This window comes from Oncorhynchus keta, unplaced genomic scaffold (genome assembly GCF_023373465.1).
Source record: "Oncorhynchus keta strain PuntledgeMale-10-30-2019 unplaced genomic scaffold, Oket_V2 Un_scaffold_29839_pilon_pilon, whole genome shotgun sequence".
Classification (NCBI taxonomy): Eukaryota; Metazoa; Chordata; class Actinopteri; order Salmoniformes; family Salmonidae; genus Oncorhynchus; species Oncorhynchus keta.
Genome location: NW_026290908.1, coordinates 53,973 through 80,020, shown reverse-complemented (window position 1 = coordinate 80,020; position 26,048 = coordinate 53,973). Strand labels below are relative to the sequence as shown.

The following is a 26,048-nucleotide window of genomic DNA, read 5'->3' as shown; positions in this document are numbered from 1 at the left end:
TTGTTGTTAGCAACCAGATACATTTAATTACATAATAGCAGTGTGTCTTGAAAAAGCTTTTGAGATCGACTTACTGTGTTTATTGAAAAAAGAGGACTATGAATCTCTTTCAATCTGGATAAGGCTGGAATTTCATCCAAGCAGACACAAGCAAACATAGACAAAGTTGGCCCTGGCTGTCAAGGCATTGTACTGAAAACTCCCATGTGGCAAAATACTGATACACATGGTTGGATTCAGTTACAGTAAGAGTACACAGCGGAAGCCTCTAGAATGATTCTCTCAGCCTTTTTAGACAAAACAAGAACACACGCAAATTGTATTACAAACATGCCAACAAGACCAATATTAAGAACCAGTCAGAACTATCAAAAAATGTGATGTTCCTTTTATCCATTCGGAAAATACTAATTCTGTTTAAAAATACGTTTTAGAATATGTATCTTTACATGCTTTTTAATAACTGCAACATTAAGACAGTTCAAATATGTCAAATATAGAGGAATGAGTTGGAATAGGTTAAATTCATATGACAACATACCGTGTTTGAAAGCAAGGCACAGATCATACATTCCCCTTCAACTGCTTCCCTCTATAAAACCACAAATAATCAGCAGAACTGCAAGTATTAACTTAGTAATAGTACAAATACTGTACAAACTCAGGTGCACTGCAGACAGATACAGACAGTGAAGAGACATTTCCATACAACACTGAAAAAGGCACAATTTGTAACTTTCTGCAAAGGTAAAGGTGGTCACCTCCAGTTTACAAACTAATGCAGCGGCACCACTTGACTGGAAATGAAAGTTCCAGATTGTTCCGTTAATCCTCTCAGCATTAGACGTACATCTCATCACCACTCATACCTCTAGCTATCTTAAGTTCTTTGAATGATGGAAGGAGTGAATAACATTATAATGAATAAATATCATTAATTAAAATATATATATAATGACGTAGCAATAACAGTAGTAAAAAAGCATTCATTCTGCCATGATTTAAAAAAACAGTAAGGATAAAGATGGAGTCAGTTACTTAAGGTGCATCAGACAGACCAGTGTATGCTAGCTAGCAGACAGCAGATATAGAAACGTCGTTGTCACCGGTGTGCCAGGAAAAAAGCCTTATTATAAACCGGGTAGTTTGGTCCTGTGTGCCGATTAGCCAAAACAACATTTCAGCTTTGTGTATATCAGACTCACCTATGGGCCTCTCCACCCGCCCATAGGTGAGTCATATCAAAAATCCTTGTTCACTGTTCTATTTTTGTTGTTAACTTATCTGTACCAGTTTATAAAGCAATAAGGCACCTCAGGGGTTAGAGGTATATAGCCAATATAGCACAGCTAAGGGCTGTATCCAGGCACTCCACTTCGCGTCGTGCCGAACAGCCCTTAGCAGTGGTATATTGGCCATTATAAACCGGGTGGTTCAAGCCCTGGATGCTGATTGGCTGACAGTTGTGGTATATCACGGGTATGACAAAATGTTTATTTCTACTGCTCTAATTAAGTTGGTAACCAGTTTATAATAGCAGTAAGGCACCTCAGAGGTTTGTGATATATAGCCAATATACCACGGCTAACTAAGGGCTGTATACAGGCACTTCGCGTTGCGTCATGCGTAAGAACAGCCCTTATCTGTGGTATATTGGCCATATACCACCCCCCTCGGGCCTTATTGCTTAAATATAAAATGTGACTGCGGCGAGGAACAGTGATGTAAAGTAACATGCTGAAGTCAGAAATGAAGACGTGGAAACGGTAAGCTTGAGTGTGAATAAACTGCTGGTACTGTAATGCCGGCTGTCCCTAACGAGGCGGAATCAGGTGCAACCAGGCAGAACTGGTTCTTGTATTGGAGAAAGGGCATAAGAACCACATCCAAAGTACAGCTCCAGTGAGATGTGGACATCCATAAGACACCGATAACAAAAATAAGACGGAATAATATAACAATAAACTATATTACAAAGCCATATAAGGCGAAGCATTGATAAGATTATAGACCGTATGAATGGTGAGTTACAGCTTTATGTCAGAGGCACTGATTGTCAAACCCATTAACTTTGTAGTAGTGAGAATCCAGTGTGATGGAAAACTGGCCAGATAGTCCCCGTTTCCCTCCATGAAAATATCAATACAAAGAATTATTATAAAAAATGTCTAACATCAAACTACATTTTATATTTTAGTCATTTAGCGGACTCTCTTATCCAGAGCGATTTACAGGAGCCATTAGGGTTCAATGCCTTGTTCAAGGACACACTGACCTTCCAGTTACTGGCCCAACGCTTTTAACCACTAGGCTACCTGCTGCCCCAATCTAGCCTCAACTTCACAATAAAACACTCAGGGTTGACACATACTCACCTAGATTAAATTAGGATACAAATCTAGTTTGTACTCTTGTTGTTTACAATATCATCCCTTTCATCATTGTCATTCTTAGCACCACAGCTCTGGTTAGTGTGGTGGTGTGGTGTGGTGGTGCGGTGTGGTGGTAATGTGTGGTGGTATGGTATGATGGTACGGTGTGGTGGTAATGTGTGGTGGTGTGGATGGGCTCCCCTCACACCCCTCCTCCACTGCGGTCCACAGTCACAGGTCCCCTCAGATCCAGGCTCTCCTCAGCTGTCTTCATCAGGATGGCCAACCTGCTGTCAGACACCTGGCCCTTCTTCACAGCACTCATCAGCTGGGAGCAGGGAACAGAGGGAATATAGAGGATGAGGAAACTGTGGCATAGTTGTGGATGTAATGCAAGGTATCAAATTAACGCAACGAGATACGCTGTGTGTGTGTGTGTGTGTGTGTGTGTGTGTGTGTGTGTGTGTGTGTGACAGGGATAGAGATACATTATAATGCTGGAGCATGTTCTGATCTAAGCTCCAGGGGTAGTCAGGCTGTGTCTGGACAGAGTACTCATACTACTGACACTTGTGGTAGTAGTACACTGGTTTTACAGTACCCCAAACCATTCTGGGATTCTTACTTGACCATGAAAAGTCATCTCCTGTCAACTTTTCTTGTAATAAAGGTATTCTCTGGTCCTCAGCATTACACTTCCTAATTGATCACATGATGACTTCTAATGACCTGGAAGTACTGTAGCTCTCTCTCACCCTCATTACCTGGAGCCATTGTCATACGTTTCAGACTGTAATGATCTGAATCTGGTCAGCAGAGAACATACTCCCAGTTAGGCTTTCACACCTACAGCTCCCTTCATAGGAGGGTCTGTCATGCCTTGCCACTCGCAGAAGAGAAAAAACACCCAGCGAACAGAACATGAAAATCCCCTATTCTCCATTAATTACAATATTGGAATCATGTAAAACTAATGTGAGCATCTACCTGTTCTGTAGCCGAGTGTTAGTGTGTCTGTGTGTGTGTGTCTGTGTGTGTCTGTGTCTGAGGGGTAATTGATCCTTCTCCCTGAGGAGTCTATTATCATGTTCTCCAGCCTGGTCTGTTTGTTCAGCTTCTCATGGTAAAGAGAGAGAGAGAGAAAGAGAGCAGAGATGGGAGAGGGGGCAGATATTGACCATGGGCCTGAGAATTAATGAGTCCTCTTATCAGTGGAGGGAGGAGAGACCATATGTGAAGATGCACGCGTGCACACACACACACACACACACACACACACACACACACACACACACACACACACACACACACACACACACACACACACACACACACACACACACACACACACACACACACACACACAAACCACCTACCTGTAAAAACTCATTCAGCTCCACCTGTCCATTCTTGTTGAGGTCCACTTCGTTGAGGATTTCATGGAGAGCGTTCTCATCAATTTGGACACTGATGTTCTGGGAGGGGGGAGAGAGACCAGGGAGACAAAATATCAGGAAATTATGTTCTGGGAGGGGCAAGAGAGACCAGCAAGGCATAATATCAGGAAATGACGCCACAGCTCAATGGCCTTTGCACACAGTTTACATGAGCTCTGTCAGCACCCATGGATAAAGATTCCAAAGAGAGTTGTGAAAGATTCTCACCTGTAAGACCCTCTGAACGTCCACTGTGGTGATGAAGCCTTTACTGTCTTTGTCAAACTTGTGGAACCGGTTTGTGTACCTGTCAATCAAACAGAGCTATTAACGCAATCTGCATCTCATATCGTGGCAACATCTCAAGGGGAGTGATTTAAGAAGGTCAGGTGGGAGGGAGCAATTGACCAGATTGAGATTGAACCCTTGGTATATCAGGGGTCCAACTCAATCCAGTCAGTTTCTTCCTTAGAACACGTGTCAAATAAGGCCTGCGGGCCGAATCCGGTCTGTGACACATTTCTATCCGGCCTGCGCAATGATTTGTGTTGTCAATGAATTTTGTTCCGCTTCTGTACAGCTGCAATGCGCTGCACTATAAGTCACACGGACCCACACACGAGCCAGCCAATGCGCTGTAACATGTCATCACTAATGGCACTGACCAAATCTTCTACCGGACTGAAAGTTTCAACGTGTTGTAGGTTAAATGTCCATGCCAAGTTTGGGTTCCAACGAGTCATTGCTGTAGCCTACAGGAAATGTCATCTTGATCGTCAAAAAGTTATAACATAAAGGATTCAGAAGTGGGCATACTGAACGTTACTACTAAAGGATTCAGAAGTGGGTATACTGAACGTTACTACTAAAGGATTCAGAAGTGGGCATACTGAACGTTACTACTAAAGGATTCAGAAGTGGGCATACTGAACGTTACTACTAAAGGATTCAGAAGTGGGCATACTGAACGTTACTACTAAAGGATTCAGAAGTGGGCATACTGAACGTTACTACTAAAGGATTCAGAAGTGGGCATACTGAACGTTACTACTAAAGGATTCAGAAGTGGGCATACTGAACGTTACTACTAAAGGATTCAGAAGTGGGTATACTGAACTAAAGTTACTACTACCAGAAGTGGGCATACTGAACGTTACTAAAAGGATTCAGAAGTGGGCATACTGAACGTTACTACTAAAGGATTCAGAAGTGGGAACGTTATACTGTACAGCTGGATTCAGAAGTGGGCATACTGAACACTACTAAAGGATTCAGAAGTGGGCACTGAACGTACTACTAAAGGATTCACGAACGCCAGCTACTAAAGGATTCGCTGAACGTAACTACTAAAGGATTCAGAAGTGGGCATACTGAATGTTACTACTGACCAAATCTTCTACTACGGACTGAAAGTTTACTGAACGTTACTACTAAAGGATTCAAAGTGGGCATACTGAACGTTACTACTAAAGGATTCAGAAGTGGGCATACTGAACGTTACTACTAAAGGATTCAAAGTGGGCATACTGAACGTTACTACTAAAGGATTCAGAAGTGGGCAACTGAAAAGGATTCGTTACTACTAAAGGATTCAGAAGTGGGCATACTGAACGTTACTACTAAAGGATTCAGAAGTGGGTATACTGAACGTTACTACTAAAGGATTCAGAAGTGGGTATACTGAACGTTACTACTAAAGGATTCAGAAGTGGGTATACTGAACGTTACTACTAAAGGATTCAGAAGTGGGTATACTGAACGTTACTACTAAAGGATTCAGAAGTGGGTATACTGAACGTTACTACTAAAGGATTCAGAAGTGGGTATACTGAACGTTACTACTAAAGGATTCAGAAGTGGGTATACTAAACTACTAAAGGATTCAGAAGTGGGTATACTGAACGTTACTACTAAAGGATTCAGAAGTGGGTATACTGAACGTTACTACTAAAGGATTCAGAAGTATACTGAACGTTACTACTAAAGGATTCAGAAGTGGGTATACTGAACGTTACTACTAAAGGATTCAGAAGTGGGTATACTGAACGTTACTACTAAAGGATTCAGAAGTGGGTATACTGAACGTTACTACTAAAGGATTCAGAAGTGGGTATACTGAACGTTACTAAAAAGGATTCAGAAGTGGGTTTACTGAACGTTACTACTAAAGAACGTTACTACTAAAGGATTCAGAAGTGGGCATACTGAACGTTACTACTAAAGGATTCAGAAGTGGGCATACTGAACGTTACCACTAAAGGACAATAGGACACACAAGCGAGTATAAATGAATAAACAGTTGAGTCATCTACTTTATGAAATCACAGCCTGATGCGCTCACATCTGTGAATTCAACATCAATTGCATTGCTTTCGTTCCGTTTACTGTGCGCAGCAGAGGTGTACAGACACATAACACAGTCCTAGCTAGGCTCCAAACATTTTGCAGTCTGGTTTCGTTTTTTTAAAGCTCGACAATGAATAACCAAAACTAAACCTGCGACAAATCTACATGCTAAGGAGGAACATGTAGACATATTACAGCGTGGCGGCAGAATTTGGGGTGAGCTGTTGCAACTTCTCAAGGGATATATTCCCTGTTGGACTGTGATGTTATGCCTTTCATACAGTAGACTCCTGGTATGTCTCACCCTAACACAAAGCCATTGTGTTCCAGAACTGTTGCTTGTATAAAGATCTGTTGTGTAAACAATATGATTGTATGATCACCTCTCACTATATAAGAACATTTGACCATTTATTCTTTGAGTTCTTCCCTGACTGCGACCAGAGACAGATCTACCTTGCAGCTGCTCGTATGCATTAAAGATTTGTATTTTATACAATTAAACAGTCTCTGTCTTAATCTTTGGATTGAGCCTAGGCTGACTACTCATCTACAAGACATGTTGAGTGCACCATACAGTAATGCTGCATTCAACCGCACCAGTGATCCATGCCGTGCAAAACAATGTTACATGTTTTTAAGAGTTAATGTTACAACAACCTAGCTACATTTATGTCATTGTTGTTATTAAAAACGTTTTGATTAGGGACGCAGCATATTATGCACATTCACAAACATAGAGAGTATACAGGAAGTAGAGAGTAGACAGGAAGTAGAGTAGACAGGAAGTAGAGAGTACAGTAGACCAGAAGTAGAGCGTAAAGTAGACAGGAAGTAGAGTACTTTGCCACTTCCTGTGTGTCCAGTGTGATCTCTGTGGTCCCGGTCAGCTGCTCAGAGCGGGACCTGTAGCCCATCTCAAGGTACAGGAACTTCTTCGCAGCTTCCAGCTCCTCCTAAACAAACCATGGTAGTGAAGATAAGTTACACTACGTGACCAATAGTATGTGGACACCTGCTCATCGAACATCTCATTCCAAAATCATGGGCATTAATATGGAGTTGGTCCCCCCTTTGCTGCTCCAACAGCCTCCACTCTTCTGGGAAGGCATTCCACTGTATTAGAACACTGCTATGGGGACTTGCTTCCATTCAGCCACAAGAACATTATTGAGGTCTGGCACTGATGTTGGACGATTAGGCCTGGCTCGCAGTCGGAGTTCCAATTCATCCCTAAGGTGTTCGATGGAGTTGAGGTCAGGTTTCTATGCAGGCCAGTCAAGTTCTTCCACACCAATCTCAACAAACCATTTCTGTATGGACCTTGCTTTGTGCACAGGGGCATTGTCATGCTGAAACAGGAAATGCCCTTCCCAAAACTGTTGCCACAAAGTTGGAAGCACAGAATCGTCCAGAATGTCATTGTATGCTGCAGCGTTAAGATTTCCCTTCACTGGATGGAACTAAGGGGCCTAGCCCGAACCATGGAAAACATCCCCAGACCGTTATTCCTCCTCCACCAAATGTTACAGTTGGTACTATGCATTGGGACAGGTAGCATTCTCCTGGCATCTGCCAAACTCAGATTCATCCATCAGACTGCCAGATGGTGAAGCGTGATTCATCACTCCAGAGAATGCGTTTCCACTGCTCCAGAGTCCAATGGCAGTGAGCTTTACACCACTCCAGCCGACGCTTGACATTACGCAGGGTGTGTTCGGCTGCTCAGCCATGGAAACCCATTTCATGAAGCTCCCGACAAACAGTTCTTGTGCTGACGTTGCTTCCAGAGGCAGTTTGGAACTTGGTAGAGAGTGTTGCAACCGAGGACAGACGATTTTTACGCACCAGTCCTGTTCTGTGAGCTTGTGTGGTCTACCACTTCGCAGCTGATCCGTTGTTGCTCCTAGATGTTTCCACTTCACAATAACAGCACTTACAGTTTACCACAGCAGCTCTAGAAGGGCAGAAATTTGACGAACTGACTTGTTAAAAAGGTGGCATCCTATGAAGGCGCCACGATGAAAGTTACTGAGCTCTTCAGTAAGGCCATTCAACTGTCAATGTTTGTCTATGGAGATAGACAAATCTACTAATTTGAAGGGGTGTCCACATACTTTTGTGTGTGTGTGTGTGTGTGTATATATATATACACAGTGTAGATTATTCAGAACTTTAATCGTAACTAATTTAAGTAATAATTAATGAAAAGGGATCATAGCTAAATGTAACAACAGCTTAAGTAAAAGGAACTGATGCATCTTGTGATAAACCTGTAAAGAGCAGGACAACAGGAATAGCAGAACTGGGGGAAGGTTTACACACACACACACACACACACAGCCACAGCCCCCTGGAGAGGGAAATCCAGGAAGGGCGTAGATCCTACTATTATACTCTGACCTAACAACAGTTCCAGCGCTCCTACAAGCTGACTAACAGCACATGGATTTAGGGTTGGTCCTAGTCAATCAAAACATTATTATTAGTCCACTGAGTGAGAATGTACTGTAGTCACTGAATCATTAAAACAATGGTTGGATTAAAACAGGTCCTAAGTCTTTCCTGGACAGGAAATACAGGGGCAATAATTCATCTTTGAGTTAAAAATGGATATTAAGGCAAGTTGTTCTTTTTAAAAGGTAAAAAGTATTTTGTTGTTTGTATATGTTATTTTAAAGGTGTTCTAAAATAGTTCCTGTAACACTGCCAGACAGTCATTTGAACTACAGTCTAGTAGACAGGAACAACAGTGTGACGTACCGTCCTCTTTTTGTCGCTCCAGTCCAGCAGCTTGCCCATGATGTCTACGATGCGTGGCAGAGCCTCATCAGCAGCCTGCACGTTGAGGAAACCCAGCCGTGTGCGCCTGGCGATCACATCGATGGCCGTACAGGCATATTCCTTAACAGCATACCTCACCTGGAAGGTGGGTGGGGGTGTGTTTCAATTGGTTAGATAATAGAACGTAATAGTCTATGGTCATGATGTGTGTGTGTGTGTGTGTGCGTCAGGAGAACATAAACATGCGGTCTTTTACAGATCTGATGCAGTATCCTGTAGTAGTCTCAACAGAACACATATTGTACCTCACTCTCAATGTAAGGGAATTCAGAGACCAGTCTATTCCCTACGATGGGCCACCTCTTCCCAGTGACTCGCGCCATCTTGGCCACGTCGAATGCTTTCCCCCCGTACGTTGCTGCCAGGTGCTGGGCAACCTGTGGAATGATGGGAAACAGACCACTATTCAATCAAAACAGCAATCCTTGTTTAAGGTTTTACCAAGACAAAATGACATTGCTCTTGTGTTGTGAGAGGACATTGTGTGGATGTCATATAATCAACCAAACAAGGTTTAGGGTGACACTTTTTGATTAAAGCCCAGGTAATGGTTTTGTTTGAATATGCCCCATGAAGACCTAAGGGCAGAAACATTGTTGTAAATAAATCACCTGGGGACATAAGCAGCAGTGTTAGGCGTTTTCCTTTCTGTTTCCCATGAGTTTGAATATGACTCACAGCGTTTTGCCAAAGACAGTATTGAGAGAGTATTGTGAAACGCAGCAGGCAGCTGTTCAAAGGCAACTCCTTATGGTTCGATACGATCTTTCAGCAGACAACTCCAATGTTTTGGATATGCTGAGGTGGGTGATGGGTAGATACAGTTATGTCTATGATTTATCTTGCGTTTGGACCAAACAAGGGGTTATTGCTATTCAGATGGTTGGCTTAGCTCTCTCACCAAAAGGTCAAATGCTGTCAAAATATGAGCACTGACCTTTTGGAATATTCTAGAAAACACCCTAATGGTGTGGAAGGCTTTCTCTAATGAGAAGTTAACATAGATAGGAAGCGGAGCGCTTTCCTACCTGGTACAAATGACTTCTAAAACCTTGAAAGGGAAGTACACTGGTCTGGACTAGAGCTCTCAAACTCAACTCCGGACCGCAAAGCCAGTTCCACTGCATTGTTCCCCTCTAATCAGGGACTGATTTAGACCTGGGACACTAGGTCATCCAACCGTTAACCAATGTTAAATGTTCTGATATATGATATACAGTGACTGTGTAACCATAGTGCAACTGACAATGCCTAAGGGAGTATTATAGATCCAAAATGGTGGCTAAAGACAGAATGTCTATGGGAAGGGTCTGTCCCCACCTCATTCTCCAGGCCGTAGTCCTGCACCAGTCGGATGTACAAGGTGGGGCTCCAGTCTTGGCCCCCCTCCAGCACCAAGCCCACTGTCTTACTGGGCCCGCCCCCCAGCCTGTGGGCTGCAACCGCGGCGTCCAGGGTCTCCTCTGCCATGGAGCGGTACGTTGTCCACTTCCCACCTGGGGTGATGGGATCATCCACATGTTACACACACATACACACCAGATACGATAGGGGGGCAGGTAGCTTAGCGGTTAGTGCGTTGGGCCAGTAACCGAAAGGTCGCTAGTTCAAACCCCTGAGCCAACAAGGTGAAAGAAACATCTGTCAATGTGCTCTTGAGCAGGGCACTTAACCCTATTTGCTGAGGGTCACTCAGGAGGAGTTGGGATATGCGAAAACACATTTCCAATTCACACATGCATATAATAAACACAAATCCAAACACCCACCAGATGATCATTATTATTAGATACAGGGCCAGACAGAATACAGAACATGACCTATCCAATTTGAGCAGGAAAAGGTCTATAGGCTAAGAGCCATTGACGGCTACGAAGGACCTAGAAACTACTACAGCTGTATAGCACGTCATCAGGATACCACTTGTTTTAGAGTAGGTACTGACCTGCAATGGTGACCAGGCCGCTGTCGCTGACGTTGACTATGTGGTTCCTGCAGATGGACTGGGTGTCTTTAGAGTTGGGGTCAGTGACCAGAGGACGGATACCACTCCACGCTGCCAGGACATCTCCTCTCCTTACTGAGGGCCACCGGGCGAGGACAGAGTCAGTATTACACACAAGGTTCCATTAAATCAGATGACAACATCAGATCACATCTTATCACAGGCCCTAGAACCAGTCAGAGAACACAGGGAATCTCATCTGCATGTGATGACAGAGATCATTACCTGAGGCACAGAGGCACAGGACAGGTGTTAAATCTAATGGCAAAACCATATCAAGCTAAACAATCAGAAAATCAAGCCTGTAGTGTCTCCAGCACTTAAAACAATTACTAGCTACTGTGCTGTTCCAAAGTCAACGTTACGTACCCTCTACGGCAGAGGTAGTTTGGGGGTTACGTACCCTCTACATCAGGGCAGAGGTAGTTTGGGGGTTACGTACCCTCTACATCAGGGCAGAGGTAGTTTGGGGGTTACGTACCCTCTACATCAGGGCAGAGGTAGTTTGGGGGTTACGTACCCTCTACATCAGGGCTGAGGTAGTTGCGGACTTCGTTCAGGATGAAGTTGATGTCTTCCTCCCTGGGGATGGGGTGGGCGGTGATGTCAGTGGGCGTGTCCGTCGTCCCGGCTATGGTCATCTTCTCCCAGGGCAGGAAGAAGATGACACGGCCGTCGCTGGTTGCCGGGTCCAGGAGACCCATGTTGTCAGGACTACAAGAACAGGGCAGAGGGAGGAGGGGCTATGGAAATTACAACTACATTTAGGAAGACCTGGTTGGTCAGCGCTGCTGAATTGAAATTCCCTCATTAAAAATAAATTACAATTTTCAATTCATGAGTTGAATTTCAATTCATGACCTAAATGTACCTGGTGTGAAGGTGTGACAGTGTGGTGCTGTCCCTGGTGTGAAGGTGTGACAGTGTGGTGCTATCCCTGGTGTGAAGGTGTGACAGTGTGGTGCTATCCCTGGTGTGAAGGTGTGACAGTGTGGTGCTATCCCTGGTGTGAAGGTGTGACAGTGTGGTGCTGTCCCTGGTGTGAAGGTGTGACAGTGTGGTGCTATCCCTGGTGTGAAGGTGTGACAGTGTGGTGCTATCCCTGGTGTGAAGGTGTGACAGTGTGTGAAAGGTGTGACAGTGTGGTGCTGTCCCTGGTGTGAAGGTGTGACAGTGTGGTGCTGTCCCTGGTGTGAAGGTGTGACAGTGTGGTGCTGTCCCTGGTGTGAAGGTGTGACAGTGTGGTGCTATCCCTGGTGTGAAGGTGTGACAGTGTGGTGCTAAGGTGTGACCCCCTGGTGTGAAGGTGTGACAGTGTGGTGCTGTGGTGCTATCCCTGGTGTGAAGGTGTGACAGTGTGGTGCTATCCCTGGTGTGAAGGTGTGACAGTGTGGTGCTATCCCTGGTGTGAAGGTGTGACAGTGTGGTGCTGTCCCTGGTGTGAAGGTGTGACAGTGTGGTGCTGTCCCTGGTGTGAAGGTGTGACAGTGTGGTGCTGTCCCTGGTGTGAAGGTGTGACAGTGTGGTGCTGTCCCTGGTGTGAAGGTGTGACAGTGTGGTGCTGTCCCTGGTGTGAAGGTGTGACAGTGTGGTGCTGTCCCTGGTGTGAAGGTGTGACAGTGTGGTGCTGTCCCTGGTGTGAAGGTGTGACAGTGTGGTGCTGTCCCTGGTGTGAAGGTGTGACAGTGTGGTGCTGTCCCTGGTGTGAAGGTGACCCTGTGTGGTGACAGTGTGGTGCTGTCCCTGGTGTGAAGGTGTGACAGTGTGGTGCTGTCCCTGGTGGAAGGTGTGACAGTGTGGTGCTGTCCCTGGTGTGAAGGTGTGACAGTGTGGTGCTGTCCCTGGTGTGAAGGTGTGACAGTGTGGTGCTGTCCCTGGTGACAGTGTGGTGCTGTCCCTGGTGTGAAGGTGTGACAGTGTGGTGCTGTCCCTGGTGTGAAGGTGTGACAGTGTGGTGCTGTCCCTGGTGTGAAGGTGTGACAGTGTGGTGCTGTCCCTGGTGTGAAGGTGTGACAGTGTGGTGCTGTCCCTGGTGTGAAGGTGTGACAGTGTGGTGCTGTCCCTGGTGTGAAGGTGTGACAGTGTGGTGCTGTCCCTGGTGTGAAGGTGTGACAGTGTGGTGCTGTCCCTGGTGTGAAGGTGTGACAGTGTGGTGCTGTCCCTGTACTGTACCTGTAATAACCAGGGATAACTATGTGAACCCCAGCACTGGGCTGGCAGATGTTAGTGTTTTTCCCGTCGTCCATCTTCCTCAGAGAGTCCGTGAACGGTCCCGTGGCGTTAATGACACATTTGGCTCTGACGTCAAATTCATTTCCTGTGAGAGATCATAACTGTTTCAGTCAGAAACCACTGTCATACTGTGTCTTCGTGTGTGTGTGTGTGTGTGTGTGTGTGTGTGTGTGTGTGTGTGTGTGTGTGTGTGTGTGTGTGTGTGCACATACAAGTGTGTGTACCTGTGATAACGTCCCTGCAGCGCGCCCCACAGACCTTCTCCTTGCCCGTCCCTGCGTCTGTTTTCTTCAGCAGGTGGACCACCTCTGTGTAGTTAGCGATGGCGGCACCATGTCTGGCTGCTGTCAGGGCGATCGCCAGGTTCATACGAGCATCGTTATGCTGTCCTGTAGCGGGGGGACGATAGGAGGGGGTCGAAGAGAAATAGAAACAAAGAAGGAAGATTTCCTTAGAGGTGCTCTATGCAGAATTGTTCCGCCATTTCCTGGTTGTGAAAAATGTGTAAAAGTCAGCCTAATTCCAGTTTATGTGCCAAAACAAGCAATTATAGTGTAGAGAATCATTGTACCATCTAAACCGCTGTGAAATATATTTTCCATAAACAAAAATATAATATTTTCAGCTGTTCGAAGCTGGTGTAGAAAACCCAAAGTAGAAAGACGCAAAAACTAAACTTAAGAATAGAAGCATAGAAATAGCACACACAGAACAGATCTACCGCTTCTTAGACTTTCTTTCACTGCGAATGACAGATCTATAACTCACATTTCTATGTGCACTTGGTCAGGTTGCCCAAAAAGTTAAATATTGCATCTTTAAGAATTTGGAACGGAGCTTTGAAGTGCAGTGTGGCTGTGGTGTATCTAATGTGTGGGAATCCCTTGCAGGGCCATTTGGTTCATTGCTGCCCTCAAGGCCCGGTCCTAAGCAATGCCTGCTGGTGCTACTCAAATCACTAGTCAGAGAGCTTGTGGGATGGGACAGACAGCCAGGGCTGGGCTGGGCTGACGTGGGGCTGGGGTGTGCTTGGCTGGGCTGATGCCTCACATTAGGCAGCAGAAGGTATGACTGGAGACCCTGTCGTTAACCCAAAATATGATACGTCTAACAAACCAGTTTATGGTTGCTTGCTGAAAAAATACAACTACACACTTGTGCAGAATTAACGAGTAAGAATGAGGACTCCTGTCTCTGTATGTGTGTGTGTGTGTGTGTGTGTGTGTGTGTGTGTGTGTGTGTGTGTGTGTGTGTGTGTTGGACCACACTGGTCTCCTGGGAAATGAGGAACGCTGGTGAAGTCTAAGATCCCACCCGGCAGGGTGAAGAACAAGAGGAGACAGAGCAGTCTGGCAGTCAGACCACGGCTCTCCTCTTCTCTGAGCCGCAGTAGCAGAGAAGGTCAGCTTTTGAAATGTCACGGCCGTGATTGTTCCAGACGGAATAATTGGAGAGAAAAGACCCCCTCAGCCTCCTGGGGGGAGGGGTACAAACCAACCCAACAATGCTGCTTCAACCCAACACAAAACCCCTCCGAATATTCTCTCTGTTTGCTGTAGGACAGTCAGCACACCCAGAGACAATACACACACAAACATGCTGCCTGGAAGAAATGTTAAGCTACAAATATGTTCTGCACATTTCAAATGAGCAATAAACAAAACACATTAATATGAACAAAATGCATTAAAATAAACAAAATGCAAAAAAATATCAGCATGCCTCACTCTTCCTTAGAAAGTCAAGTGAGTAAATGTGATGAACTGTTGCTCAGGTATCTGGCCTGGTATATTATCCCCCTCAGAGAAGAGGTTGTCTTTCCACTCTTGGAGAGACCTAGTAGAATATAAATGTAGACTGACTGATTCAGATAGCCTTCAGACACAGAGTTGGCTGTTGTTGGTTTGAAAAAGAGAGGCCTCCAGTCAACTAATGGGACGTTCTCTGCACAGAGTACACCCAGATAGAGCCGGAACATCTGATTGGTTGTCTCCGTGCCAATCCAGGCCACGCACACACTACACAGCCTTGGCCCAAGGCACATAGAGAGCACAAGCTGCTCGCAGACGCATTGGTTCAGGCATCAATGGACATGTGAGATCTGATGGCCACCGGCTGCCTTGTTCTTGTCTTGTTGTTGACTTGGGTCACATTCAATCACACACACACTAAAGAAAAATGATTTTGTTACTGTTGGGAAAAAGGCAGTATTTTTATGAACATGAGTTTTGTTTTGTTTAATAACAGTGTGAATTCTTAATGTATGGCAAACCGGCCCTAGACATAGCCCACTTAGCAAACAGAAGAAAAGCATCTTGCTAAATGAGACGGTTATTACCATCCTATCGGAGTATTACTGACTGAAGTGTTGGTATGTCCAACAACACTTATACATCTTAGTCATTTAGCAGAGACACTGTTATCCAGAGAGACTTACAGTGAGTATAACACATTTTGGACCAGTTACCCGGATCCAGACTAAACCTACTCCTGGACTAAAAAGCCCTTTCAATGAAGATAATAATGAGAAATACTCACCATCATAGTAGACGATGGCTCCCACCAGCTTGTCTTTCTTCAGCATGGGGAAGAGTTCCAGAGCCTTGTTCTTACTGAGGACATAACTGCTCTTCAGACACTGGCCTCCAGCTACCAGGTCGTACATCTTTATACCAGCCCAGTAGTATGGCAGCTGCCACCATCTATAAACAGATAGTACAGTACAACATCTTTCTACCAGTCCAGTAGTTCATCTAAGATGGCGCCGAAGGGGATGGCTGACGTTTTACATGCCCGTAACCAATTGTGCTATTTTGTTCATTTTTTTGTGTTGTTTGTACCTTATTATTTAACTTATTTTGTACATAATGTACATAATGCTACCGTCTCTTATGACCGAAAATATCTTCTGGATATCAGAACTGGGATTACTCACCATGAACTGGAAGAAGCTTTTTCCTTTAACGAGTCTGACGAGAAAGATTTACTGCTCTCCTGGGAACAGGCCCAGATCCTCTTCATTTGCATGAAGAAAAGACGGAGGAAAAGATGACGCAGATCGGGCTGCCTTTTGAGAATCCGTAGGCGAGCGAGTAAACTCCCACTGCCATCAATTATACTTGCTAATATGCAATAATTGGAAAATAAAATTGATGACCTACGATTACGAATATTCTACCAAACGGACATTAAGAACTGTAATATCTTATGTTTCAACGAGTCGTAGCTGAACAACGACACGGATAATACAGAGCTGGAGGGATTTTCACACTGGCAGAACAGAGAAGCTACGTCTGGTAAGACGAGGGGGGGGTGTCCTTTTGTCAATAACAGCTGGTGCGCAATGTCGAACATTAAAGAAGTTTAGAGGTATTGCTCGCCTGTGGTAGAGTACCTTATGATAAGCTGTAGACCACACTATCTATCAAGAGAGTTCTCATCTATATTATTTCGTAGCCGTTTATTTACTACCACAGATCGATGCTGGCACTAAGACCACACTCAATCAACTCTATAAGGCCATAAGCAAACAAGAAAATGCTCACCCAGAAGCGGCGCTCCTAGTGGACGGGGACTTTGATGCAGGCAAACTTAAATCAGTTTTACCAAATTTTTCCAGCATGTCACATGTGCAACCAGAGGGGGATAAAAAATATATATAAAATAAAAAAAACAATAAAAAAAAACAATCGGTAGACCACCTTTACTCCACACACAGAGATACGTACAAAGCTCTCCCCCACCCTCCAGTTGGCAAATCTGACCATAATTCTATCCTACTGATTCCTGCTTACAAGCAAAAAGTAAAGAAGGAAGTACCAGTGACTCGCTCAATATGGAAGTGGTCAGATGATGCGGATGCTACGCTACAGGACTGTTTTGCTAGCACAGACTGGAATATGTTCCAGGATTCATCCAATGGCATTGAGGAGTACACCACCTTAAGTCATCAGCTTCATCAATAAGTGCATCGACGACGACATCCCCACAGTGACCGTACGTACATATCCTAACCAGAAGCCATGGATTACAGGCAACATCCGCATCGAGCTAAAGGCTAGAGCCGCCACTTTCAAGGAGCGGGACACTAATCCGGTGGCCAATAAGAAATCCCGCTATGCCCTCAGATGAACCATCAAACAAGCAAAGTGTCAATACCGGATTAATATTGAATCCTACTACACCGGCTCTGATGCTCGTCGAATGTAGCAAGGCTTGAAAACTATTACTGACTACAAAGGGAAACCCAGACACAAGCTGTCCAGTGATGCAAGCCTACCAGATGAGCTAAATGCCTTGTGAGCTCGCTTCAAGGCAAGCAACACTGAAGCATGCACGAGAGCACCAGCTGATCTGGATGACTGTGTGATAACACTCACGGTAGCCAATGTGAGGAAGACCTTTAAACAGGTCAAAATTCACAAAGCCGCGGGGACAGATGGATTACCAGGACTTGTACTCAAAGCATGTGCAGACCAACTGGCATGTGTCTTCACTGACATTTTCAACCTCTCCCTGACTGAGTCTGTAATACCTACATGTTTCAGGCAGACCACCCTAGTCCCTGTGCCAAAGGAAGTGAAGGTAACCTGCCTAAATAATTACCATCCCATAGCACTCACGTTGGTAGCCATGAAGTGCTTTGAAAGATTGTCATGGCTCACATCAACAGCATCCTCCCGGATACCCTAGACCCACTCCAATTTGCATACCACCCCAACAGATTCACAGATGGCGCAATCTCAATCTCACTCCACACTGTCCTTTCCCACCTGGACAAAAGGAACACATATGTGAGAATGCTGTTCATTGACTACAGCTCAGCGTTCAACACCATAGTGGCCACGAAGTTCATCACTAAGTTAAGGACCCTGGGACTAAACACCTCCCTCTGCAACTGGATCCTGGACTTCCTGACTACAGGAAACGCTGGGCAAAACAGGCCCCCATTAACATCAACGGGGCTGTAGTGGAGCGGGTCGAGAGTTTCAAGTTCCTTGGTATCCACATCACCAACGATCTATCATGGTCCATGAGGGCACGACAAACCTATGCAGTCCCCCTCAGGAGACTGAAAAGATTTGGCATGGGTCAACAGTTCCTCAAAATGTTCTACAGCTGAAATATCGAGAGCATCCTGACCGGTTGCATCACCGCCTGGTGTGGCAGCTGCTCCACATCTGACCGTGAGGCGCTGCAGAGGGTGGTGCGTACAGCCCGGTACATCACTGGGGCCAAACTTCCTGCAATCCAGGACCTCTATAATAGGCGGTGTCAGACGAATGCCCATAAAACAGTCAGATACTCCAATCACCCAAGTCTTAGACTGTTTTCTCTGCTACCGCACGGCAAGGGGTACCAGAACGCCAAGTCTAGGACCAAAAGTCTCCTTAACAGCTTCTACCCCCAAGGCATAAGACTGCTGAAAAATGTATTGAATGGCCACCAGACTATTTACATTGACCCCCATTTGTTTTGTACACTGCTGCTACTCGCTGTTTATTATCTATGCATAGTCACTTCACCCCTACCTACATGTACAAATTACTTCTGTAACCACGCACACTGACTCGGTATCGGTATCCCCTGTATATATAGCCTCATTATTGTTCATTTATTGTGTTACTTATTTTTTATTTTTTTACTTAATTTGGTAAATATGTTTTTTTTAAACTCTTCTTGAACTGCACTGTTGGTTTGTAAGTAAGCTTGTAAGTAAGCATTACACAGTAAGGTCTACACTTGTTTTCAGGGCATGTGACAAATAAAGTTTGATTTGATTTGATTTAGGACAGCAGCTGCCACCATCTATAAACAGACAGTACAACATCTTTATACCAGCCCAGTAGACAGAGTACATTCAGACATTACATTTATATGTCGGTCAATTAGCAGATGCTCTTATCCAGAGTGACTTAAAGTCAGTGACCATTCGAGGTGACCATTCGAGGGTAACCATTAGAAGTAACCACTAGAGGTAACCACTAGAGGTAACATGTAAATACACCTGGTATAACTAGCTGTCTGTTATACAGAATGGCCATCTGGCTTGTATACGATTGAACATTTTAAAATGTGTATACATGTTTTAAACAACCACCACACACTCAGAACATTTTCAGCTGACAGGGTATAACACTCATTCTACTAACTGTGTGGACTCGTGTCTTACTTGTAAACAGGGAGCATGATGGGTAGTGGGGCAGACAGATGAGGGGCGATGTCTAGCAGGTTGGAGCGCTCGTGGAGAGCCTCTTTCACCATCATGTACTGAGAACGAGGGAAAGAGGGGTTCAGAGGTCAGTAAAATGGGTGGATAACATCTAACACATAACACAGTACTTGTTGGTAGAAGAGTAGGAGTATACCTGTAGCATTCACACAATAGCAGACCAAGGAAGGATTATGGGAAACACCTAGTGCCCTACAACCCTCTGAATCTTCCAACCTCTCAATCTCTTTTCAATGATAAAATGTCCACAAAGGGGGAAAACAAAGCAATGTGATCCCAGAGGGAACCAACTGTCAGGCAGCATCGGAAAAACGAGCCGTTTACCTGTTCGTAATCTAACTTCATGATGGCCTTTTGGAGGTATCGTACTCCCCCGTGGATGAGCTTGGTGCTCCGGCTGCTGGTCCCCGATGAGAAATCATTCCTCTCCACCAGGGCAGTCTTGAGGTCTAGGAGAGCAGAGACAAATCAAGACAAGACCAGGATTTAGACAGTCTGAAATATCACCCTATTCCCTATATGGCACACTACTTTAAACCAGGGCTCATAGGGTTCTGGTCAAAAGTAGTGCACTATATAGTGAATAGGGTGCCATTTCGGATGCACCCTCAGAGCCAGAGTTATTCAGGAGGCATTTGGTAGGTTATGACTTCCATGTGCTTCTCCTGTCGTGTAATATGCATGAAGGCAAAATGGCAAGGCATGCATATTGCATTGAGGGCCTCATAATTTTGAGAGAAGAATAGCCTCGACTCTCCTGCACATTGACTGAAATTGAAATGTAATTGACCCCAACCAAAAAGGTTTTCCAAAATGTTGCAGTTCATGGGGACTCACTGCGTGTGACAGCGTCTAAGGCACATCCGGAGCCCGTGGCCCCTCCCCCTACGACAAGGACGTCAAACTCCTCAGTGTCTTGCAGGGTGGAGAGCTGAGCCTGTCTGGTTGGGAGCTCATCTTTAAACGGCTGCTTTAACTCCCCCTCCGCCGCTACGTACGCCAGCCGTGCCTGGACAACATGCAGGACAGGCACAGTTACATCTGTTGTTGTGAAGGCATTGTCTTTTGTGACAGACTGAAAATAATCAAGATTTGGCTCTGGGTTCAGAGATTAGTGAAAGCATAAAGAAATGTCTTAAAGCCTGGATAATCTCCCCTGGGATAGATGTGTCTACATTGTCACAGCAACATTGTCACGACCATAGATATCGATGGTCACAACAACATCAGGTACCCATACCGGTAAGGGTTGTAACCCACAATCCTATTCATACAGAAAGACCCCTACTTGCAGTACTTAGATAATAACAATGATTCCTGGTGTCTGATTTACAAAAGCACAAAAGAACTCAGGGAAAATAGAACAAAGTCAAATCAAGTCTGTTCTGAACTCAAGGATCATGGGGACAAGCAAGTTAAGCATGGCTGTCGTAATGAAACATTTTATTCATTTTCTATTTAGCATTTTATTCTCTAAATGATTACATCGAGCTGCTGCGATGCCACTTGGTCCATTTGACTTGCAAATCTGTGAATGAAACCCGGGCATTTGTAATTTAGGGCCGTAACAGCAAACAAGATCAAATAATTAGTGTCTATTTCCATGGACGTGCATATTTAAAACACCCACAGACAATTAAGTGGCATTCTGCCCTGCAATCACGTTGAGTACATGGAGTCAGTCAGACAGTGGATGTCATGCAAATGTCCAATCGCCCACCGCCAGAAAACAGAAAAACGTTCAAGCTTGAAAGAGAGAAAGAGATTGTGCCCTTGTCACAGAGGAGACCAAACAGACATATTTATCCAATTAGCAGTAGATTCTCCAGGGTTAGTTAGTGATGGCCTCTCATCCGCATGCCTGATTGCAGATTATTATAATTTTTCTCAGAGGTGTTTCACTTTTGCTTACCCATTTATTCTTGTTTGGGAGGAAGGTGAGGGGGATGAGATATTTACCAGGATACAGAAATAAAAGTTCACATTAGGACAAAGGGTCACAGAAAGGGTCAGATGCTTTAGACAAGTGACCTGGTATGTCACTAGTAATAACAGACCATTGAAATAGAAGATATACTGTAAGACGTATTTATATCTGTGGCACTGACTAGGTTCAAAGGTCAAGAGATGCACCCGTCTCTCTCTTTCTAACGTTACCCACACGACTCCTTGGCTATTTCAATCCCTGGTCTACAGTGATGCAGTGGTCACCTGGTCTCAGATCAGTTTGTGCTGTCAATATAGTCATTATCATGTCAAACATGTTCGGCACAAACAGATCTGGGACCAGTCTAATGATTTTTCACACAGCAGTTGCCCTATTAATAATATCAAGTGATGCATCGCCATGGAAACATCATGGAGGTGTATTTTGTCCAGTTCCCTGGAGTTTCAGATGCTATGTTATATGATCCACATGAGCGTCATCAGATTTGAATAAATGAAAAATAATGAAATAAAATCAGGACTCCCATTCCTCCTCAGTGTTTTTTTGTTTGTTTGTCACCAAAATAGTGCTGATTATTTCACTGTACTAAACAAACATCAAAAGTCATGTTCCCTTCTTTTTTTTTTACACAAATGAAACAAGGCATAAGAACTTCTCACGTCACATAGCTAAAGTCCATCTTACCACTTCATAAGGCAGTTTATGGCAAGTTGCGACAGAAAGTAAGCTATTTTATGATCAGGGTTGGTCCCATTGAAGGTCTTCACATTCAGGTCAACTTCACTCTACACAGCTAAAGTCCCATTGACTGTCTTCACATTCAGGTCAACTTCACTCTACACAGCTAAAGTCCCATTGACTGTCTTCACATTCAGGTCAACTTCACTCTACACAGCTAAAGTCCCATTGACTGTCTTCACATTCAGGTCAACTTCACTCTACACAGCTAAAGTCCCATTGACTGTCTTCACATTCAGGTCAACTTCACTCTACACAGCTAAAGTCCCATTGACTGTCTTCATATTCAGGTCAACTTCCTCTACACAGCTAAAGTCCCATTGACTGTCTTCACATTCAGGTCAACTTCACTCTACACAGCTAAAGTCCCATTGACTGTCTTCATATTCAGGTCAACTTCCCTCTACACAGCTAAAGTCCCATTGACTGTCTTCATATTCAGGTCAACTTCACTCTACACAGCTAAAGTCCCATTGACTGTCTTCATATTCAGGTCAACTTCACTCTACACAGCTAAAGTCCCATTGACTGTCTTCATATTCAGGTCAACTTCACTCTACACAGCTAAAGTCCCATTGACTGTCTTCATATTCAGGTCAACTTCACTCTACACAGCTAAAGTCCCATTGACTGTCTTCATATTCAGGTCAACTTCACTCTACACAGCAGTCCTATCTGAGCAGCATAGTCTTGAATAAAAGTGGAACACATTCCTCAGTCTAGATAAGACATGCCCAGATGCAGGTTGACGTTTATTGTCATGAATCTTGTCCTGGAGGCAGAACTGAGCCATTTCCACGAGACAGGCCAGCTGGAATGTCAAAATTGGCTATTTCGTAAAAATGCATGAAAATAAAAATGTGCTTTTTGGTCTTAATTTAAGGTTAGGGTTAGGCATTAGGGTTCGCAGTGTGGTTAGTGTTAGGCATTAGCAGTGTGGTTAAGGTTATGGTTAAGGTGTGTGCCAGCTAGTGACCACTCTGCAGAGCTGCCTACAGTACATTAGTCATCCCAATAAATGCCAACCTGCTGCCCAGATGGGCGTTCCCTATAGACTCCCAGGAGCATACCCTGCCATTGTCAGATGCTGTCCCAGCATTCCCTAGTAGACTCCCAGGAGCCTGCCCTGCCATTGGCAGACGCTCTCCCACTCTCAGTACTATCTATAACCTGCTGCAGAGGGACTCTGAGGTGTAATTTACAGGTCCTGACTTTAGAAACAGACTACCACAACCTTGGCAACATAAAGATGAGATTAGAAAATGTTATTGTCCTCAATGCAGCATACAAACTCAAAATCCATACAAGTATGAGAAAAACAAGTTTACAAAACACAAGCAGATTGTGTGAAATGCAACCCACTACATCATCTCAATGTCCCAGGCCTACCTGTGTCTTTCTGTATTCCGACAGTTGAGATAGGCCCAGAAGAGCAGCGGCCGCCCCGGTCCCGATGATAGCTGTCCCTTTCAAGGCCTTCCGGAACGCCATTGATGCTGTTCCTGCAGCACAACACACAGCAGTGGACTGAGTTAGACACACTGGGTTATATTGCAATGACATTGTGGTCCTTCTGTAGCACAGTTGGTAGAGCATGGCGCTTGTAACGCCAGGGTAGTGGGTTCGATTCCCGGGACCACCCATACGTAGAATGTATGCACACATGACTGTAAGTCGCTTTGGATAAAAGCGTCTGCTAAATGGCATATATTATTATATTATTATTATATTATTATTATTCATATATTACATGACAGGTGATCATGTGGAGAGGTCGTGACAGGAGGGCAAAGAGCCAATCGGCTAGGGCCAGGTGCTGAGGGACAAGGTGGGGGTAGGGGGGCATGGGATTCACAGGCTGATGTAGTGGAGGAGAGTGTGGGAGCCCTGGGAGTGTCTGTGTGAGACACTTGGATGACAGCTGACTTTTCTTTAACATTCTTACTTGTCTGACAGTTAATTATTTTTTTAAACCTTTATTTAACTAGGCAAGTCAGTTAATACAATGACGGCCTACTCCAGCCAACCCCTAACCCGGACGACGCTGGGCCAATTGTGCGCCGCCCCTATGGGACTCCCAATCACGGCAGGTTGTGATACATCCTGGAATCGAACCAGGGTCTGTAGTGACGCCTTTAGCACTGAGATGCAGGGCCTTAGACCACGACGCCACTCGGGAGTTAAGACAACACCTGGTTCACCCACTCAGGTGCCGTGACATGATGGCCACTTTCTCTCCATCATTCTGACAATCTGCTTAAAATACATTTTTTTCAATATATTCTAATCTACAACTGAGCAAACACCATAGTGGTGTATGCATGCACACCAGCAGCTCTTGTTTCACTAGGCCAGAGGTAATGATTTCCCTCATAAGATGAGGAGAATTTTAAAAATGTCTGTCATTTTCTTATCTGTCATGAATGTAGGTAGGAAATCGTTTTGGATGAGACAAGCTGCGTTCTGTGTTTATTACCTGTGTATTATGTGTTCATCAGATGGATCATAAAATCAAATATATGATAATAAGAAAAAAAGTACATGTAGTATGACATCGTCGTGTTGATCCAGTGAATGTGTTAGAGTGCGGCAGGTAGCCTACAGTACTAGTTAGAGTTACCCCAGTAACCGGAAGATTAAGCAAGGCGCTCAGTACTACTAGGGCTGACCCGTAAAACAACACATTTCACTGCACCTATCCAGTTTTCGTGAAAATAAAACATATTTTTGTATTATTTGTTTTTATTATTATTATTAATACTCAGCATGATTAAGTATAGGGGGAAGGGAGGGGTCTTACAGCCCCACCCACGCAGAGAGACAAGTACATTATTGGTTTCAGAATGGCATGACTTCCTGGTGACACATCTCCAACGTAATACACCAGGGCCAAATCCCACATGACAGCAGCCGTTTCCTCAACTGAATGACAGAAAATGAAGAAATTACTCAGGGAACCACATGAATTAGAGACATGATCACGCGAGATACAGACGCCACCATCCACATTTAGCTTGAGACTTGTTGTTAATGACAACAAATACACATGCAAGAACAGTGACAGCAACTCATATGAAGGTTCCGAGTGTTTACACAAAAAACGACAACGTGAATTTAGAGGACAAACTAACTTAGCACTTGTTCCAGTTCTTATACGTTACATAAAAATAAAAAAGTCAATCCATCCCCAATTCGTTGATACTGGTTATCCAATGCAAATGCAACAGGAAGTAAATATAACTGTATTTCACAGTGTTTTTATTCTATAGAAGGGTGTAAAATAAAACAGAATGCCGTATCATCATCCTAACAGAAACAGAACAGAAAACGTTGAAGGTGCACTGGTGAGAGGGTTCTAGCAATACGTACAATGCCGCATTGACGTTTGCCATGATATTGTCTGGCTCGCTGCCAATCGCTCAACTTTTGATATTATCAATATAACAATAAAGAAAGGGCACAAATATGTATTCTAAATCGTTCACTTACTGATTTTCTATGTCCAATTGATGATAACGCCGGGAGAACGGTGATACAACTCTGACAGCCAGGAGAACCAGGAAGCAAAGATTAGTTGACTGACATATGGGTAGACCAATGGGATTACACAATTATCCAATCAGGTTGGAGAGGGCGTTGCTATAATAATGAGGTAAGTGGAGGGCAAAAATGTACAACGTTTCCTCAGGAATCCCCATCCTCAATAGTGCGGGGTCACTATGGTGCCACAAGTGTCACCAGCCCTAGTCATTATTTTACATGATTGTTGTTTGGTATCTTCGTACATACCTCTATATTTTGCGTAGGCTGCTGTAAATGCAACTATGCATATCATTAAGTTAGTTGTGAATTGAGGTGAGATTCTTATTTGTTTTTTTTGCAATGCTTTCATCAG

General features: G+C 44.4%; 1 protein-coding gene and 1 long non-coding RNA gene across 6 annotated transcripts; one reads left to right on the top strand and one right to left on the bottom strand.

The window, feature by feature from the left end:
* Window positions 1-25,785, bottom strand: gpd2 (glycerol-3-phosphate dehydrogenase 2 (mitochondrial)). 2 transcript variants are annotated; one of them, XM_052515702.1, is made up of 18 exons: window positions 25,643-25,785; window positions 23,543-23,655; window positions 21,380-21,388; window positions 20,305-20,476; window positions 19,792-19,916; window positions 19,408-19,505; window positions 15,774-15,937; window positions 13,460-13,624; window positions 13,176-13,320; window positions 11,524-11,717; window positions 10,944-11,078; window positions 10,319-10,494; window positions 9,244-9,375; window positions 8,918-9,076; window positions 6,998-7,110; window positions 4,037-4,115; window positions 3,749-3,847; window positions 1-2,700 (listed from the first exon to the last, which is right to left on the bottom strand). In XM_052515702.1, the coding sequence occupies exons 2-18, from the start codon at window positions 23,642-23,644 to the stop codon at window positions 2,575-2,577; spliced, it is 2,193 nt and encodes a 730-aa protein (XP_052371662.1). In that variant the 5' UTR covers window positions 23,645-23,655; window positions 25,643-25,785; the 3' UTR covers window positions 1-2,574. The 2 variants fall into 2 exon arrangements, with proteins under 2 accessions (XP_052371662.1, XP_052371663.1); XM_052515703.1 differs by lacking the exon at window positions 21,380-21,388.
* Window positions 11,741-13,120, top strand: LOC127928556 (uncharacterized). 4 transcript variants are annotated; one of them, XR_008131597.1, is made up of 3 exons: window positions 11,741-11,984; window positions 12,202-12,267; window positions 13,011-13,120. It is a non-coding gene; the product is annotated as an uncharacterized LOC127928556 (long non-coding RNA). The 4 variants fall into 4 exon arrangements; XR_008131596.1 differs by having other exon boundaries at window positions 12,978-13,087; XR_008131595.1 differs by having other exon boundaries at window positions 12,945-13,054.
* Window positions 25,786-26,048: the final 263 nt, after the last annotated feature.

Excerpts from the sequence above, each read along its gene's own strand:
- gpd2 (XM_052515702.1), bottom strand. The coding sequence starts at position 23,644 with ATGGCGTTCCGGAAGGCCTTGAAAGGGACAGCTATCATCGGGACCGGG. Across the intron at positions 15,938-19,407 it reads ATCATGCTCCCTGTTTACAA|ATGGTGGCAGCTGCCATACT; the intron begins GTAAGACACGAG and ends ATCTGTTTATAG. Across the intron at positions 2,701-3,748 it reads AGCTGAATGAGTTTTTACAG|CTGATGAGTGCTGTGAAGAA; the intron begins GTAGGTGGTTTG and ends CCCTGCTCCCAG.